At 42.2% G+C, this 13147-nt stretch overlaps 3 protein-coding genes across 6 annotated transcripts; 2 read left to right on the top strand and 1 right to left on the bottom strand.

Annotated features, from left to right (window-relative positions):
• Positions 1-4364: 4364 nt before the first annotated feature.
• Positions 4365-8000, top strand: echdc1 (enoyl CoA hydratase domain containing 1). Of its 3 annotated transcripts, XM_055163675.1 has the most exons (8): positions 4385-4402; positions 4646-4728; positions 5251-5370; positions 5523-5698; positions 5781-5923; positions 6007-6059; positions 6423-6503; positions 6699-8000. In XM_055163675.1, the coding sequence occupies exons 4-8, from the start codon at positions 5683-5685 to the stop codon at positions 7105-7107; spliced, it is 702 nt and encodes a 233-aa protein (XP_055019650.1). In that variant the 5' UTR covers positions 4385-4402; positions 4646-4728; positions 5251-5370; positions 5523-5682; the 3' UTR covers positions 7108-8000. The 3 variants fall into 3 exon arrangements, with proteins under 3 accessions (XP_055019648.1, XP_055019649.1, XP_055019650.1); XM_055163673.1 differs by lacking the exon at positions 5251-5370 and having other exon boundaries at positions 4365-4402; XM_055163674.1 differs by lacking the exon at positions 5251-5370 and having other exon boundaries at positions 4379-4402; positions 4646-4752.
• Positions 8001-8028: 28 nt separating this feature from the next.
• Positions 8029-11125, bottom strand: LOC110171662 (E3 ubiquitin-protein ligase rnf146-like). Of its 2 annotated transcripts, XM_020937416.2 has the most exons (4): positions 10977-11125; positions 10288-10346; positions 10124-10193; positions 8029-10039 (listed from the first exon to the last, which is right to left on the bottom strand). In XM_020937416.2, the coding sequence occupies exons 3-4, from the start codon at positions 10179-10181 to the stop codon at positions 9066-9068; spliced, it is 1032 nt and encodes a 343-aa protein (XP_020793075.1). In that variant the 5' UTR covers positions 10182-10193; positions 10288-10346; positions 10977-11125; the 3' UTR covers positions 8029-9065. The 2 variants fall into 2 exon arrangements, with proteins under 2 accessions (XP_020793075.1, XP_020793074.1); XM_020937415.2 differs by having other exon boundaries at positions 8029-10193.
• A 50-nt stretch (positions 11126-11175) lies between these two features.
• mdh2 (malate dehydrogenase 2, NAD (mitochondrial)) lies at positions 11176-12687 on the top strand. The gene has a single exon (XM_020937320.2). It carries the CDS (start codon positions 11291-11293, stop codon positions 12302-12304), a length of 1014 nt encoding a protein of 337 aa, XP_020792979.1. The 5' UTR covers positions 11176-11290; the 3' UTR covers positions 12305-12687.
• Positions 12688-13147: the final 460 nt, after the last annotated feature.

Here is a 13147-nt window from a genome sequence, read left to right as displayed (position 1 = left end):
TTGTGGTGCCAGAAATCCTACCCTAGTGATGATATAAATATAAATATTGTCCTCATGTAGTAATGGCGCGGGTTACAGTCACTTCATTTTCCTGTTTTAACAGTCTGGGCACAATCTGCACTCCACTGTCCAGATGCTGAAAACATTCAGTATCCAGTTTTGACACAACTTTAAAATTGCAGTACTAGCTTTTTTTTTCTCACAAATGAGTAAATTCAGTTTTTCCCTTAAAAAGGTGTATAGTAACAGCATAACTTGACAAAATCAGACTGCACACTGTCTTCAGCTAATTATAAGTCTTAAGAGTTTTCTGACAGTGTCATGATTTGAGATTAGATATTCATTTATTATGTATTTTATGCAAAATCATGTACATATGGTGGGAACAAGTCAGTGCATTCTTTGTGCAAGATCCAAGCCCAGACAAATGGAAAGATATGTGTCAGGAAGGGCATCCAGTATAAAATCTGTCAAATGTACACTAATACAGGCATAGTAACATTTCCTGAAGAGAAAAGTCAACAGTCATGTTTCTTCACTCTATTTTAGGATGTAGCCACATACCTGGTGTACAGATTGATTTTTCATCTTCTGTATCTTTAACATTTACCATGAAGACAATCCTCATTTGTTCTCATTTGTACAAGGCTCTTTGAAGCCCCTCTGAGAGTCTGGCACCTGCATCCCTCTGCTTTGAACTTACACTGCTAGTGACGTGTGTGTTTTATCTGGGCACAGGTCTGGAGCCACGCTGACTGCAGCACATTCCCTCACTTCCTGTGGAGTCCCAAACAGCTGCATATCGAATGGTATGTGGGTGCATCAGAGCAGGGCCAGCACATGTTTGATTTCCATACTTCTTGGGGATAATGCAGTGATGTTGATTTCCTGATCCTCACCTTAATGATGGTTATTACATGCTTAACCTCAACCTATTAACTGATTCACATCGTGGACTTGACTTTTGTATCCATAAAGGGGGCAGGTCTTCATGATGTGAGTGTGTATACAGATTTCCAGCTCCACAGTGTGTTAAATACCCACTCAAAAAGACACATGTCCCATCACATCAGAAGGCTGTAATTGGACCAGCTCCTGTTATCAGTCTGCATATGTAGCCAACTTAACTAAAGGGTTCACTTCAAACAAAATTATAACTCAAATAGTATTAATATAATATTATAGGCAAGTGCATCTTATGTGTTATTATTGTCTCATTATGTCTAAGCCAAAATTACTGTTGATGTAAATGTTGATCTACCAGTGCAGTCCCACAGACCCATTTTGAGGTAGGCTTGGTCAGGACAACTTAGCTGAAGTTTTTGGCCTATTATGCATGTTTTAGGTTGGTGGGGGAACCAGAATATCTTGAGACAACATGCAAACACACTTTGTGAAGAATTTAAGGTAGAGGGATAATATACTGTAATACAATTTACAATTTCTATATCCACTTAAGTACTATAATGATTAAAATAAACCAATAAGAAATATAACTTTTTTTTTTCGTAATTTGTTACGACCCAGCTCGTTTGGGGTGAGGGAAGTAACAAAAATAAAACCAAGATGTAAAATGGAATAAATTAAATAATGTTTAATTAACAGGAATGTAAAGGTAAATTAACAAAACACAAAAAATATACAGAAAGCAACCTAAACTAAGAAACAGAACAACAGAATAAACAGTTTTGTGCCAGAAAATGGGTCACGCAGGTTTACAAAAAACGAGTGGTAAAACTTAGGGACACACACTAAACTAAAACACAAGTTCCCCAAATTAAACCACATAAACCCACAAACAGAATCGAGTGACCAAATCAAAAAAGGCACAAAACAGAACTAAACTAAACTACACACACACAAAACAAAATGGCATACTGGCCACCAAGGCCAGCAGCCCCGAACAGGTGCTGGTAATCTCCTTAAATAGGGGGAGGTGGCTGCAGGTGAGGTGGGCGTCGACCTGCCCCACCAATCACGGACCAGGGCTCCTACAGCAGGAATCAGGAGAACTTGGCAAAAAAAGTCACACAAACAAATTGGAACAAAGGCCTGGGGCCATAACACCCTCCCCCTTAAGTTACAAACTAGTTTTGTAATAAAAAAAAAAAGTGACTGGCGTTATTCTTACTAAGGGAGCAGGTGACTGAAAGGTGGAAGGTAAGGCAGTGCATGAGCCAGGGCTATAGGTCACCAGAGTACAGTTCAGGCAGCAGTGTTAGCTGTTCCACTACTCCAATGAGACGGGCCAGGAGCACTAGGAACCAAGCCGCATCCCAAGGAATCTGGAGAAAGAGAGAAGCTCAGAAGGTGGTGTGTGAACGGGTGATCAGGCCGGACACAAACCACACCTGGAGCACACTCAAACAGACACACATAACTGACACCAAACATTAGCCACAGACAAAATTAGCACCCGTTCCACCACCCAATCACCATATACCAAGCACCAAATTTAAAATTTCAAAAAACCCAATTGAAAAACTTACCTAATAGAAACCTATTAATCATTACCAATTTACTGAGGTGGGATAGAGTATTCTTCCAAGTCCGAGGCCATGGTTCTCGACCGGAAAAAGGTGGCTTGCCCTCTCCGAGTGGGTGGGGAGTCTTTGCCTCAAGTGGAGGAGTTCAAGTATCTCGGGGTCTTGTTCACGAGTGAGGGAAGGACGGAACGTGAGATTGACAGACGGATCGGTGCAGCTTCGGCAGTGATGCGGTCGCTGTATCGGACCGTTGTGGTGAAGAGGGAGCTGAGCCGAAAGGCGAAGCTCTCGATTTACCGGTCAGTCTTCGTTCCTACTCTCACCTATGGTCATGAGTTCTGGGTAGTGACCGAAAGGACGAGATCGCGGATACAAGCGCTCGAAATGAGTTTCCTCCGCAGGGTGGCTGGGCGCTCCCTTAGAGATAGGGTGAGGAGCTCAGTCACACGGGAGGAGCTCGGAGTAGAGCCGCTGCTCCTCCACGTCGAGAGGAGCCAGTTGAGGTGGCTCGGGCATCTGTTCCGGATGCCTCCTGGGCGCCTCCCTCGGGAAGTGTTCCAGGCATGTCCCACCGGGAGGAGGCCCCGGGGAAGACCCAGGACACGCTGGAGGGACTATGTCTCTCGGCTGGCCTGGGAACGCCTCGGGGTCCCCCCGGAGGAGCTGGAGGACGTGTCTGGGGTGAAGGAAGTCTGGGAGTCCCTGCTTAGGCTGCTCCCCCCGCGACCCGGCCCCGGATAAGCGGACGAAAATGGATGGATGGATGGATGGATGGGATAGAGTATTATGATCCCGGACGAGCCCCCAGTTTGTCCTCAGGTCAGAGTGACACTCAGACACAGGTTGCAGGCCACAGCTGAGTAAGCTGTATGTACTGTATGGAGAGGAAGAACCTGCCTGTCTGAAATAACTGCACTGTCCCATTGACCTCACTGGATTCCTCACTTTTAAATAGACACCAGAGGCTCTGCTCACATAAGTCTGTCACCCACCACATTGTTTCCATGCACATGGATGAAAGAACACCTCACAAAAAAGCAATCATCTGCAAAATCATTAAGTGCAGAGTACAGAGCATAGTTAAATGTCAAACATCAAATACATACAAAATAGTTTGAAAGGTTATCAATGGTGCTTTCGTATATAGTCTAAAGAATCCCCTATATAACTCATAACATAGGTCTACATCTGGAATAGATCAACATTTATCATGTTGTGCTTCATTTATAACAGAATTTACATAATTTAATATTTTTAAAACAAAACCCTTATGTTCAGCCACACCTCTCTTCACCTGTTTGCTTATGTAGGTTTATTGCCTACTTCAAAAGAATGAATGCTGATTATATTGGTCTGCTTCCATAATCTACAAGTAAACCCTGAAGGTTCCAAGCAACAAGGCAGTAAAATATTCTTAGTTGCACATGTGTTTTCGCAGAGATATACATGGCTGTGAATAGAGGATGTGTGGAGAGCACTGAAGGATTTATGCCCCACAGCCACAGAGCAACCCACAGGTCAGGAAGCGTCTCAGCCTGCTCGGAATATAGCACTCCTCCATTTTATTTAGTCTAGCACATTGCACAGACTTATTACACTATTACTGCTTTTTTTTTTTTTGTATAAATATTGATGCTCATGACAGATTTCCATTTAAACTAACATAGGCCTAATTGTTAGTACAAAATCCGGCTTAGAGTCAGTTACCAATTTTACCTACAACACAGTGTAAAAAAAATGTTAAATGTATGTTTATTATTGGGCCAAGTTGTAGTATGTGTATACTTCACTGACAGATTCCTGTGTGTTGTGGCGCCCTCTTGTGGATGATTCATGTACGTCCTATACTTTCTGCTTTGACCTTGTTTCTAGTGGGAATTATTTCAGAGTAGCACATCGGCTCTGCGGCTGCTGAGGTGAGTGTCATTTGTTTTGAACTTGATAGTTACATATTTTCATCATCATTCGGCAACATGATGTAATTTAACCCATCATATGACACTGCTTGTGTTTGGCTATCAACCATTGTGCTCTGTAGGCTTTTATCAATACGGCTAGTGCGGATATTAATGATCAGTTATCTGGAATCCAGACTATGAATCACATTGCTATGAAGTGCATTGCTAAAAAAGATTTCTACATGACCTTTATGTCACTAGGTCCTTCACAGAGACAACAGGATGGTACTTTGTGCTGTGAGGGTGCTACTGAGGAGCTGTAGTGCCCCTGGAGCCAGAGCCATGTAAGGACTTCATTACAACTAAGGGTGTGCAAAAATATCTAAATATCGATATATTGTATCGTTTAATGTGATGATAAAGTATCAATATCATGGGCTGCTGTATCAATATATCGCCAAGAGAATGTTTTGATATATTTTACTAAATGATTTTGTTACAGTGCTACAGTTGTTGTTTGTTTGTCACTGTTTTGATGAGTAAAATGGTGTGTTTCATATGAACTTTGCACAAGAAATGGTTTAACAAAGACTTTTAGTATCACAGCCATGTTTTAGCCTTTATTTTTTTTACTGAACCGTTTCGAATCAATTTGAAATATATCGTATCGAACTGAAAGATCACTCTATCGAGACGTGTCATTTGGTGGCCTATGTATAGAGACAATGTCTTAACGATACCCAGCCCTAATTACAACCGCTGTGAACATCAAACTCACATAATATAGATACACTGATCCTGAGGGAAATTCCAGTTTTGCTGCAGCAACATTTACACTGCACTTCTCAGTTGCCTTTGTGTCTCAGTCAAAAGTCTCAGTGCAGTTTAACAAGAGGACTGGTCAGGCAGGGCCAGCAGATCTGTGTCGGGACAGTTTGAGGAGAGGAAGAGCCAAAAGTGTCCCTCCTCTGTGTCCTGTAGCCCAGGTAGTTATAGACCAACTACACATTCATTACTTTTCTTTAACATTCAGTGTTTTCTAAGCTGGTATGTTTTATATGTGCACCTTTCTATAGATCTTATGCTTGTAAGCAAATGTAACTACAGTTTTAATGTTTTATTTTAATGTTTACACCAGACTATCTCAAAGACACAACAGTGGATGGGTTTATTCCAGCACACATGGCTTCAACCCAGATGAGATCAAAGAGAAGCTGCTGGACTTTCCTGGGGGCTCCATTGATTTGTACAAACAAGATTCTGGGATAGCTTTCTTAACACTTAACAACCCTTCAAGGATGAATGCATTCACAGGTAAGATTAGGCTACATATGCAGTGTTGAAGATAATGTTCTGATTTTCTGCTTATAACTTATGTTCTTAACTTTTCTCTTAGGCAGTATGATGGTGGATCTGGAGGAAAGAGTGGCAGAGCTAGAGAACTGGCCCGATGGTAAAGGCCTTATTGTCCATGGAGCTGCAGGAACATTTTGCTCTGGGTCAGATTTAAATGCTGTCAGAGCAATAGCAAATCCACAGGTTAAAAAGTATACTTAAATCATGTTTACACTTTTTCCTGTACATTTTTACACTCTAATTTCCCTCAATTATTTGACTCTTAGGATGGGATGAAGATGTGTATGTTCATGCAGAATACACTTACAAGACTACAAAGGTGACTTATTCAATCCATTCTGGAAAATTGCATATTTTACTTAATTCATATTAGAGGTGCGCGGATGGGCTACTTTTTCATCCGCAACCACATCGCAAAACTCATCATCTGCCCGCTATCCATTTGCAACCACAGTTTTTGTTCAGTTTTCAAAACTGCACCCGTCCGCCATCCGCTCGGTCTCCTCCCAGTTGCTCCGAGTTCAGAGTTTTTTATTTGAGTAGTGAAACCGCCACCCGCCCGAATTTAATTAAAATATTATTTTTCATCAAGTCATCTGCCTGACCTGCAGTTTAGCCGCGGAGTCCGCGGCTGTAACCGCTATCCGCGCATCTCTAATTCATATGTATTCTCTCAGAACAGGTTGCCACTATTATCAGTGGCTCTTGTGGAAGGAAAGGCTCTAGGAGGAGGAGCAGAGCTTGTGACAGCCTGTGATTTTGTGTAAGGTCTGCATGCACTGATATGGTATAAGTTTATGACCACTTGTTAGCCTTATTTTTTTTAAATACAACCCTGAATATCACATGAAATAAAAATTGCTAATCATATTACCATCTTGTGATCATAAATTTGCCTTCAGTATGAAAGTGTTGCTCAATAGTTTTGAATTAACCTTATTTCTTTGCTGTGCCACAGACTAATGGTTCAAGGCAGTGTTGTCCAGTTTGTCCATAAACACATGGGTCTGGTCCCAGGATGGGGCGGTGCTGCTCGACTTGTGCGTGTGGTTGGACCTCGAAATGCCCTAAAGCTCCTTGGGGGCGCCATCAAAGTCGATGCTAAACTAGGATTACAGATTGGTCTAGCAGATGATGTACTTGAAGATGTTCAAGACCAAAAGACATTGCTACAGCAGACCGAAAAGTGGCTGAATAACTGCACTAAAGGTCCTCCTGCTGTAATTCAAGCTGTGAAAAAGGTAGTAATATCAGGGAGAGAGCTTCCTCTTTCTGATGCTCTGAGGATTGAGAAAGAAGTGTTTGGCACTGTGTGGGGCGGTCAAGCTAATTTGCAGGCCTTAGCCAGCAAATTGAAACATAAATGAGAGGGATCAACTCATTTTAATGGTATGGTATGTAGGATGTGCTCATACTGGTTTAAAAATGGTATTGCAGTCACAACTGAACCTGGGTTGCCTGTGCCTTAACTTGCATATTGAGGATACCAACACAAGTTTTGCTCATTCTCAGTGTACTATAGACTATAGATAATACTATAGATAGACCATACTGGAAAACTCAAAACTTTCTGAATTAATTCACTGGGGTCTAGCTACTGTTAGCTGCATTGGCACCGATTTATGCTGCAGAGGCTGGGATTTTGGGAGTGAAAGGTAAACATTAACAATTTGTGCATCATATCCAATGCTGGGACATACGTTTTAGAAATATTAAATAAAGTGAATACTCTATTAAACGTACCATTTATTGTTATAACTTTATTTATTATTTGTTACCAACTTTGCCTTTTAATTATTTGCTAGTTTTTTGTAGGTAAATCGCAAATTGATTAAATTTGATATACGATAGATGAATATTTTGGTGTCATGTGTCACATGAGAAGCTGTCTCTCCTCAGCTCTGATTGTGGTAATGATTTGTGGCAATATTAAACACTTAAGACAGAATGTAGCACTGGACAGAGATGAGGTTTACTTAGCGCAGTGTTATTTGGAGTTGGCACAGAAATGCTGCTGCAGTTCCATATATTTACTTTTATTAAATGTCAACATAGTAACATTTTATGGTTAACCTATTTCTAGGATTATCAATTTATATCTTTTCTGTTATTTGGCATAGTAAACATTAGCATTGTTGCCCAGAGTTATGATGATTTGTCAGACCTGTAACTGTAGGTCATCATGTTATCGTGACATGGTTGTAAGGAGGACAATAACTTGAACAGCAGATAAGCAGGATTAAAGATTGATGATGATTTAGTGGAGAGAATTTACAGGAGAAGCAAGCAACTGTTACACCATTTTATTAATTTGCATTCAAAGCATGTAGAACAAAAATAAAAAGAACATTTAAGTCTAAGTAATGGCAAAAATGTTTGCACTGTTCTAAAATGAGCTACATTAACAACACAAAAATATGGTTTACTCAAAATAAAATAAAGACAATGCAATTGTCAACAAGGTGTTGTTCAACTCTCTTCAAACAGGCACATTCAAATTGATAAAACCACTTCAATTTAATGCAATTTCACATCGGGCAAACTTCAAGAGGCTGTGCCTCAGAGTAAAGAATAATGACAAAGTCATGTTAAAAGGCAAGTGTAAAAATGTTCACATTCTGTTAGTAATTAAACACTAAATATTTCTGAAGTTGAAATCAATTAGGTCAAATATTTTTAAAACATCGAGGCAGCATTTAAGATAAAGTAGAAAAAATGTATGGGATAACAACAAAACTACCTTATTATGTCAAACCAAAAAAATTATTAGAATGAAATGTTACACAACCATTTCCATTTGAATCAAGTGACAGTAGATAAGAAACAAATTAATCTTTGCAGTTGTCACACATATTCATGTTCGCTGAAAGAGTGTACAACTACAACTCTATTATTCACCGTTCCATTTCTGTGAAGAACATCATTTATGCTGTTTCTAAGTTACTGAGTGTAACTAGCACTAATCATAAAACACATTTCAATTCATAACCGTGAAGAGGCGGCATAGCTGTAACACCAAAACAGGTCAGATATGAGTATGATGAAATGGCTTAAAGTTAGCAGAATGATTGTGCAATTGCCATGATAATTCTGTTAATCCCACCTAGTGAGATAGATAGAACAGTATACAAGTAGTTACATCTCATTACACCTGTTTTCATAATGCATCAACCTGCCCTGGTATTTGGAGTACACTCACATTACTAGTAGAGAAAACTTGTCAGATGTAATTTTTCAACTTAAGCAATCCACCCACATCAGCTCTGTGACAGATTCAGCAAAATAAAGAATAAATTAATGAGTGGGAACATTTGTCAATCAGTGGTTATACTTCAGTCACTGTACACTGGCCATCAGGCATCCTAGACCTCCGATTTGAAGGAGGAGGAGATGTGGAGTCAGCCCCAGGAGGGACTCTGTCCTCTGGGCTCAGTCTTTGCCTTCTCGGCCTCCCTTCCCAGGGTTCCACATGCTCTCCCTCCCCACCCTCCTCATCTTCCTCTTCGTCGTCACTCCAGTCTCCGGAGCCAGACTCGTCCACAGATGTGTGTGGCTCTGATGATCTGGAGGGTGAAGTCTCCTCCTCCTCCTCTTCCTCTCCTTCTCCTGGCTCTGAGCGCTCCTGTGAAGGTGTGGGTCTAGGGCTGATCTGCAGCTGAGACAGAGCGTCCTCCAGAGAGGGGCTACTGCTTCCAGGTTGAGCCCCGAGTGAAGTGGGGGGTCTCACAGTAAGGGGGAGGGGTGGAGCAATGAGCTGCGGCTGTACACCTGACGCTGTATCTGCTCCATCAGCTGAACTCTCTCTTCCTACTGCTCCAGCTCCCCCAGAAACACTGTCAGTATCCAAGCGCAGTCCAGCAACACCCTTTTTTGGGATGTCTAAAACGTCCCTTTTCATCTTTCGTCTACGACCATGCTCATTGCGTCGATACTGCACCATATTCTCCAAGTCGGCTACGTACAAGAAGCCAGCTATGAGCATCTCAGCAGTTTTTTTGCCCTTAGAAAAAGCGTCCTCCAACTCACGGCTGGTTCGCTCATCATACTGCCACCATCCATTTCGTCCCTCATAGTACCAGGCATGGTCGTTTGCTGCTCCGCCCCTGCCTCCTGCTGATGCCTTTAGCTCCTCTGGAGAGAGCAGTGTTGGCCTTTCGAGGAAGTCATCCGGTACTTCCTGTCGGCAGAGAGCACAGCGTTTGCTCTGCCATGACGCTCCCTTCACACACAAGAAGCAGAAGACATGGTGGCACGGCAGCTGGACCGGGTGTATGCAGGTCTGCAGACAGATGGCACATTCTGGCACAGGAAGAGAGGCAGTTGGATTACTGGAGCCAGAGCATGGAGACTCTGCATTGCTTCCACTTCCACCACTGCCACTACCTTTCTTACTGGATGGCAGTGAACTCACTGAGTGGTCAACTTCACCGCAACTAGCCATCCTGAAGAAGTACTGCAGAAACAAAGAAGTAATTTATATTTTCTGTATATTATGATGCAAATGTTACTTTGCATATTTGAGATATCAATGATATCAATGTACTTACTGGAGATGCCTTAATGGTGTTGTAGCATTAGTGGTTCTAATGGAAGTTAGGACATTCCACTGTTGAGAAGGAAAACACTTTAACCAAACTAAAATATACAAAAGGATGGACGTTGAAGCTTTAACCTTATAAGACAAAGTATGGTTTGACTATTTAAGATGATCTCAGTGAAAATCTGTGACAAACATGCAGTAAATATGATGCTGAAGAGATTAGCTAAATTAGGGTTAATTCGTTTCTTTCAGCTCTGGAATGATGCGGGAGTCACTTGACTCTGCTGAACAAAGAGCTGCTCTGTGGTATGAGACTGATCAGTGGGGAGAGGACGGATCTGACTGTTATAAACTGTAAAGCCGAGAACTCTCACTATTATGTAAAGAGCTCAAATGGTACAGAATTGACATTGTGATGTTTTGGTCACAAGGTAACTACTGCCCAAACTACAACGCCGTGCGATTTATTTAGTTAATGCTTTAATCGCAGCAATGACATACTGTTTGAGACAAGCAGAAAAGAAACACGATAGAGAAAAGCATGTCTAAAATGAACAACTCTTCAATAGCTCGAGCAGAAAGACGAAGTTCGTTAGACAAAGCTAAAGCTAGCTTATTTTCGCAGCACGACACAAACAGCAGAGGAAAACGTTTCCCCGCGAGCCTGGCAATCTGGCAAATATGGACATGGTGTACCTTGAGGTTTCAGCACGCTGATGGGTTGTATTTGTACTATGAATATCGGTATTAAGTTGTAATGAGATCCTTCCTGCTGATTACATCTGGCTTTGTTTTCCTTCCGAAAAAAGAAACCAAAGGATAAAGACAACTACGTAGCTGTGCGTCCAGACGCACACTGACGTAAGGACGTACGCACGCTTATCTACAGCGCATGTCCGTTAGCAGGTCTTCCTGTTCGCTCGTGGCTAGAGGACGTTGGTGTCACAGAGGAGAGCGGCTCTGCAGGTACTTCACTTCACTAAACTAAGTAACTAAGTTAATCAGCCAAAATGTTTTCACGAGCCGTAAGACCTACCATCAGCCTGGTCCGCGGTCTGTCTACCACATCGCAAAACAACGCCAAAGTAGCGGTGCTTGGAGCGTCAGGCGGAATAGGCCAACCTCTGTCTCTGCTCCTCAAGAACAGCCCGCTGGTGAGCCAACTCTCCTTGTATGATATCGCCCACACTCCCGGGGTGGCCGCGGACCTCAGCCACATCGAGACCAGAGCCCATGTCACCGGACACATCGGTCCAGACCAGCTGGGCTCCGCTCTGCAGGGCTGCGACGTAGTAGTGATTCCCGCAGGTGTGCCCCGTAAACCCGGTATGACTCGTGACGACTTATTCAACACCAATGCCACCATTGTCGCCACCTTAGCCGACGCTTGTGCTCGCAACTGTCCTGAAGCCATGATCTGCGTTATCGCCAACCCCGTCAACTCCACCATCCCCATTACATCAGAGGTCATGAAGAAACATGGAGTTTATAACCCTAACAGAGTGTTTGGTGTCACAACCTTGGACATTGTTAGAGCAAATACTTTCGTGGCAGAGCTCAAGGGCTTGGATCCAGCCCGTGTCAACGTGCCGGTCATTGGAGGTCACGCTGGGAAGACCATCATCCCTCTTATCTCCCAGTGCACACCAAAGGTCGAGTTCCCCGCTGACCAGCTGAGTGCCCTGACCGGTAGGATCCAGGAGGCGGGTACTGAGGTGGTGAAGGCCAAGGCTGGAGCTGGTTCTGCTACCTTGTCCATGGCTTATGCTGGTGCCCGCTTCACCTTCTCCCTTTTGGACGCCATGAATGGAAAGGAAGGTGTGGTGGAGTGTGCCTTCGTCCGCTCTGAGGAAACGGAGTGCAAGTACTTCTCCACTCCTCTTCTCCTGGGCAAAAACGGCATTGAGAAGAACCTGGGTCTGGGCAAGTTGTCTGCCTTTGAGGAGCAGTTGGTGGCGGATGCCATTGGTGAGCTCAAAGCTTCCATCAAGAAGGGCGAGGACTTTGTGTCTAACATGAAGTGAACTGTGGCATTTAGTTTGTAGAGGGTCATCTGTGGTTGTGTTTGTCTTATCTACAGCATCTGGACACCAAACATCAAACGAACCAAACATCTGTTTCCTCATTGTTTTTCTTAAAAGTTACCTTGATTCAACTATCTTTCCCGAAGGATCATTTACTGTTCCTATACTGTTAAATGTGACTTTGCCTTGCACTTATAATTTATTCATATACTGTATCAGCACTTGTCCATTTGAAAATGTAAATTTTAAGAAAAGTATATTTTCATGTAATGTGTATACAGGGGTTTATCTGCTTTGATATACAACTGTGCTTAACATACAGATGCATAGATGTTACTGATGAGCAAAACACTCCAACAATAAACAGTTTAGACCAGAGAAAATGATTCTCTTTTCATTTATATAATCAGCAAATGCACCAACACATTGTTAAGCATTTATAATCAAGGCCTCTGCTACACTCATGAATAACTGGGGGTCAGTCAAGTTAGGTTCAGAAGGTGCATGTTCTTTGATAGTACAGCAAATTTACACACTCATACATGATGTAACTTAAAACTGAACCTAAAATAAAAATAACTTTACTTAAAGGTAGTACTTGAATGTATAGTACACTGAAATATTTTGAAGTTGCACAACCTTCACAGTGTTTGAGATCTGTCTGCAGGTTATGGTTTATGGATCAGCCTTGCTTAAGGTTTCCACACAGTATTATGACTTCACTTGGAATTAGCTGTGTTTAAAAAATGTATAGAGATTCTGACACAGGGACAAAATCTTTACATTTTATTTGACATACAGGTGCTTTTGTTTTCTATTCAGGTAGATTTACTGAGAGCTGTT

Source organism: Boleophthalmus pectinirostris, unplaced genomic scaffold, assembly GCF_026225935.1.
Source record: "Boleophthalmus pectinirostris isolate CB_2022bp ecotype Guang Dong unplaced genomic scaffold, ASM2622593v1 HiC_scaffold_6, whole genome shotgun sequence".
NCBI classification, from domain to species: domain Eukaryota; kingdom Metazoa; phylum Chordata; class Actinopteri; order Gobiiformes; family Gobiidae; genus Boleophthalmus; species Boleophthalmus pectinirostris.
This window is presented reverse-complemented; position numbering and strand designations above follow the sequence as displayed.

Coding starts and splice junctions, on each gene's coding strand:
- mdh2 (XM_020937320.2), top strand. CDS start 11,291: ATGTTTTCACGAGCCGTAAGACCTACCATCAGCCTGGTCCGCGGTCTG.
- LOC110171662 (XM_020937415.2), bottom strand. CDS start 10,181: ATGGCTAGTTGCGGTGAAGTTGACCACTCAGTGAGTTCACTGCCATCC.
- echdc1 (XM_055163673.1), top strand. CDS start 4,667: ATGGTACTTTGTGCTGTGAGGGTGCTACTGAGGAGCTGTAGTGCCCCT. Junction 5,699..5,780: donor AAGGATGAATGCATTCACAG/GTAAGATTAGGC, acceptor CTTTTCTCTTAG/GCAGTATGATGGTGGATCTG. Junction 6,060..6,422: donor ACACTTACAAGACTACAAAG/GTGACTTATTCA, acceptor CTCTCAGAACAG/GTTGCCACTATTATCAGTGG.